Source organism: Cenococcum geophilum, assembly GCF_001692895.1.
Source record: "Cenococcum geophilum 1.58 unplaced genomic scaffold K441scaffold_44, whole genome shotgun sequence".
Classification (NCBI taxonomy): Eukaryota; Fungi; Ascomycota; class Dothideomycetes; order Gloniales; family Gloniaceae; genus Cenococcum; species Cenococcum geophilum.
Genome location: NW_027137602.1, coordinates 1,007,791 through 1,013,011, shown reverse-complemented (window position 1 = coordinate 1,013,011; position 5,221 = coordinate 1,007,791). Strand labels below are relative to the sequence as shown.

The following is a 5,221-nucleotide window of genomic DNA, read 5'->3' as shown; positions in this document are numbered from 1 at the left end:
TTATTATATCCGTACTCTCTAGTGCATTATATTTAGTAGAGTAAATAGGTTAGCTAGGGCTTTAAAAAGGGGAAGCTAAGCTATTTTATAGGGCTGTAAGGCTTTCTAGGATCTCTTATAGGGTCTCTTATATATTCTTTACTTTAAGATAATTAGCTTCCTAGTTAGCTATAAGGGCGCGAATCTGCTTACGTATGTCTATAATATTATTATTATCTTTAATTTCTAATCCTAATTGGATCTTAGGTTCCTCTTAAGTAGAGGTAGCTCTCTTAAATAAGCTAGCTTTAGGTGCCATTATTAACTTTTTAGGGTTTGTTAGTATTATACGCTTCTATTTTAATTCTAGGGGTATAGGTTTAGTTCTATCTAGCTTATAAGGTAGGATATTATTTAGGCCTTCCCAGGTAATATAGAGTTGTTTTAGTATCTAAGTATAGTGCATTAACGCGTTGTTATAGACGAAGTTTTCTTTTTAGGGGGGGGGATATTATTAAGGCCTTCCTAGGTAATGTAGGGTAAGCTTAGTATAATGCAACGGCTTATATAAATGCCTCTAAACTAAAGCTTATAGAATACTATTTTATAAAGATACTAAGCTAAGAAGAAGGAAAGGGGGTTACTAGGGCTAGTGTAAATAAATAAGTAGCGCGAGCTGCTAAGGCGCTAGTAGTAGGCGAGCTAATAGTAGAAAATAGTACTAGATAGTACGCAATAGTATATAATAGTATACTATAATATAAGATAGTAACAGGTGGCAGAATATGGCAGAACTTAGGCAGAATTTAGTAGGTAACGCGCTCTAGTACTATTATACTAGATCTCTAGTCTAGTTTCTATTCTTACTATATAAGGATTATCTATCTAAATTCCTCTATATTTTCTTTTACTTCTCGCCTTATAAGTAAATCCTTAAAGTCTTCTTACTTTTTAATCTTAGCGTTGATTTTCTTAATAGTCCTTATTTGTATATTAAAGTCTTAATCCTATAGAAATTTTAATTCTAAGCTTACTCCCTTCTTAAGCTTAGCCCTAGCCTTATTTTAACTAGGCTTCTATAATATTTTTATCTTATTTTAAGAATTTTAAATCTTACTTATCTTATCTTAAGAATCTTATACCTTTAAGAAACTTTATCTTAAGCTTATTTATATATCGTTAAACTAAGCCATTACTCTACTCTATTAGTTTTCGTCTATTATAGGACCTTAAGCGTATCTTATTTTGTTTTAAGAATCTTAATTATCTCTTATCTCTTCTTAAAAATCTTAAGCCTTTAGCCTTTTACCTTTATTAAGTGCTAAAGTAGTTTACTATCCTACTTTTCTTACGTCTTATAAAGCGATAGATATTATATCTAGTGTGGTCTTAATCCCTACTAATATTCCCTATTTTATAGTGGAATTATCCTCTACCTTTATTATAATATCTTTAAGGTCTTGTCTGAATAAGGTTCTGTAATATAGTAGACACGGTTGCTTGTAACCAATTGGGTTAACCACGTGAGCTAAGCGAGCTCAGGAGATCCATCAAATTCCACCTGTAGAAGTAGAAAGAAAAAAGAAGAAATCGATTGAAACCAAAAACCCCCCCCCCACCGTGACCCGAACAGGTCTATATACTCCTAATAAGCTACCTTTATTACCTTATCGTTACTAAATATTTTACCTATATTAAATTTATCGTCCTTAATATATCCAATCTATAAGATAATTTATTAGTTCCTCTAAATTCTAATAATTTTAGCTCCTATAGCTAGTAGCTTACGCTATACTTAGCGTCCTTATAAATTTAGTATATATTATTATAATAAAATATAAAACTTTTAATTAAACATTCTTTAGTTCCTTATAGTACACTATCGTCCCTTTATATATATATATCGTTTATTAATCTTATTCCTTTTACTATTTAGTGCCCTTAACTACTTCTATAGTCTTTAATAAAGTAACCTTATTTTTTATAATTTATATAAATTCCCTCTTTAAACTATTTTTCTTACTATAAAGTCCGCCTAAACGTCTTCTACTACTAAAATCCCTAGTTTAGCCTCTACTCCTTAAATCTTTAATTACTTAATCCTTATTCTTTAGGTTTCTATAATTTCTTATTTTATTTTCTATTTTATTTAATATTACTTAGGTCTATTAACTCTACGCTATATTATAGTTTTTAGTTTTAACTCTATTATTATATACTTTACGCCTTATATAATTATAAAACTCTATCTTAACCCTTCTTAGTCTACTCTCTTTAGTAGATCCTATTATTAATCTTAATTACTTAATTAATTAATTCCCTAAGAATATCCGCATCTTTTATTAGAATAATTACGTCCTAGACTTTTACTTTAAGTCCCTACTTATATTATGCCATAAGCGCCTTATTATTTTATTTAATTTATATAACTAATATCTAGAACTATATCGTATACTTAATTACTAAGGTCCGTTACGTTAAGTTTTAAAGCTTTTGTTTTATTATGGTAGTTACTTTTAAGTCTCTAAATACTTATATAAAATGTTCTGCAAATCTATTCTAACTAGCAAATATATATTATACTTCTTAGTTAGTAGTTACTATACTGTTTTTCTATACCTTTATAAGGTAAGGTTTAAACTACTTAAATACCCTCCCTAATAGGAATAGTCCTACATAGGCTATTTGTTAGCGACTTAGTTAATTAAGGTATAAGTGCGGTAAGAGAGACGCGCAAGCCTATATAATTAGTAGTCTATAAATAAAGATCTAAAGCTAAAGAAAGGAAAGGAGACAAAGAGCAGCGCCGCTTAACGTTATATACGATCCTCTAGTTACGTGACGGCAACTATCTAGAACTATGTGTAACTATCTATAACTATCTACAACTGTCTATAACTATTTATAACTGTCCGCTATAATCTACCAGTTTTTACCAGTGCTGTAATATTACTCCCCCCTCTAAAAAAGCCTACCTTTAGGCTTTATACGTTCGTATTATGTCTATAGGGTATTCTTATCTTTATACTTAATAGGCAGCTTATTATCTTCGCTATTTTAGCACTCTATTTACTTATTAAGATACTTTAGGGGTCCGGGTTTGTTAGGGTAATAACTACAGAATTTCTAAAGCTTATGGGGACTACCTATAAAGTTCTATATAGGGTACTAAGTAGGGTTTAGGTTGTACCCTTTCCAACTAATATAATATTTTAACGTTCCCCTTACAAGCTTACAGGCTAGTATTGTGGGAGGGTACGACCACTCTCAGATAGGAAAGTCACAATGCTGTCTGTCTGTCGGTCGGTCGGTCGGTCGGTCGTCAGTCGTAATCAATCAGTAGGAAAGCAGTCAGTAAGAAGAAAGGAAAGAATGTATTCTCAGTCCGTCGCGGTGGTGAGAAGGAGAGAAGCCGAAGGCTCAATATATACAGGAAAATGCCAAGGCACTAAGTAGTGGCCCATTTTACCCCACCACATACCTCCCCCACCAAGAACGTTGTCCCCTAACGTTCTATAATATAGAAGAATAGCCAAATAAAAGAATAGCAAAAGCAGAATAGAAAAGGAAAGCATATCCCTAAAAGAACACAGGTAACCTCATCCTCAGCCCTCCTATAGAACTATCCTACAGTGTCCTTCCTACTAGCGGTAACCAAAATAGCTGCAAACCAGAAATGACAATAGCAGTAGCAGCAGTAGCAGCAGTAGCAGCAGTAGTAGCAGTAACAGCAGTAATAGTAACGGTAGTAGTAATGGTAAAAAGCAGACAGTTGGCGCAGTAAGACAAAGCAAAACGGTCAGTGGTAGAGCGGTTAGTAATAGAACAGTCGGTAAAAGAACTCGGTCTGTGTAGTAAGCAGTAGGACATCCAACAGCAGAACTTTTAGTAGCAGAAACCTCGGTAGCAGCAGAGGGTTGGTAGCAGTCAGTCAGTAGCAGTTAGTCAGTAGCAGTCAGTAAGAACGGTAGCAGTAGAACAATCGGAACACTAGAACGGGACAGTTGGAATAGCAATAGCAGTAGTGGCAGCGGTAGGACAGCTGGTCGGCAGCAGTAGAACAGATCGGCCGGAATAGCAGTATAGAACGGCATAACAGACCTAGCAGATCCAGCAGTAAATAGACCTAGCAGCGGTACAAATCTAGGACGGTTGAGACAGCAGGGACAAAATAGCCGGACGGAATAGTGGCAGCAGTAGCGGTGGCAGCAGTAGCGGTAGCAGCAGGGCAGTCGATCAAGGTAGCAGAGGCTCTAGATTGACTCGATCGTTCCGCTGCCATTTAATATCAAAACTCTGCATCTAGCTCTGTATCAGTCTGCATCATACGCAGCTTCTCAGTCAAGGCTCTGCCCGTGGCTTTGCACTAGGCCCTGCATCTAGCTGTGCGTCTAGCTGTGCGTCTAGCTGCGCGTCTGGCTGTGCATCTGGCTGTGCATCAATAGCTCTGTATTGCATATTCTGCGTCCGTGTCTGCGTGTATGCGTGTATAGCTGCCTTGACTGCTGGCCGAAGACTTGTCTAATTGGTCGGCGACGACGTGCTGCCACTGATCGTTCGGTCGTTCGATTAAGGTAGAAAGTCGGCCTAGTCGAAGGCCCTAATTGTCCTGATTTGAATGCGGAGACGGCGTTCAGCTAATCCAGACTTAATGAGGCCCTGGCTTAACTCAAGGTGTCTGCTGCATATACGACTGGGGCTTTGCATTCGTAGACAGTTGATCAAAGCTTCCGTGTAGACGTCCAATCGGTCAAGGTTCCGCATCTGCCGTTCGATCAAGGCTTCGCATCTATAGGCGTCCAGTTAAGCTGCCGTACTGTTGTCTAATCAAGGCTCTGCACCTGTATGCTCCATATCCGTAGGGTCCATATACGACTCCGTGTGAAACTCCGTGTAGAGCTCCGTATCTATATCTGCAGGAAAGATCGTTCTGGTTAACCAATCCGTGGGCGTCGAGACGGGCAGCAATCGATTAATAAGGGGGGGGCAGCCAAGGGAAGAAGCTCTCGCAAAGGCTCTAAGACGTTAATTGGCTGTGCTTCTGACGTTCTTCCGGCCGTGTACTGGTTTCCTGATTAGGCCTAGTGTCCGCATGCCTGCGTATCTGCCATTGTAGGATCTTTGACTGCTGATCGAAGACGTCTGACGGCGACGGGTGACTGACTCAACTAACCGTGACAGTGTATGATCGACGGACGTTTAAATAGGGTATTAGGTCGGCCCGACCGAAGGCTCTAATTTA

The 5,221-nt window shown here is 37.5% G+C and overlaps 1 protein-coding gene across 1 annotated transcript; it reads right to left on the bottom strand.

The window, feature by feature from the left end:
- Positions 1 to 3,409: 3,409 nt before the first annotated feature.
- On the bottom strand, positions 3,410 to 4,041 carry K441DRAFT_665621 (uncharacterized protein). Its single transcript, XM_067649526.1, has one exon. It carries the CDS (start codon positions 3,847 to 3,849, stop codon positions 3,607 to 3,609), a length of 243 nt encoding a protein of 80 aa, XP_067500373.1. The 5' UTR covers positions 3,850 to 4,041; the 3' UTR covers positions 3,410 to 3,606.
- Positions 4,042 to 5,221: the final 1,180 nt, after the last annotated feature.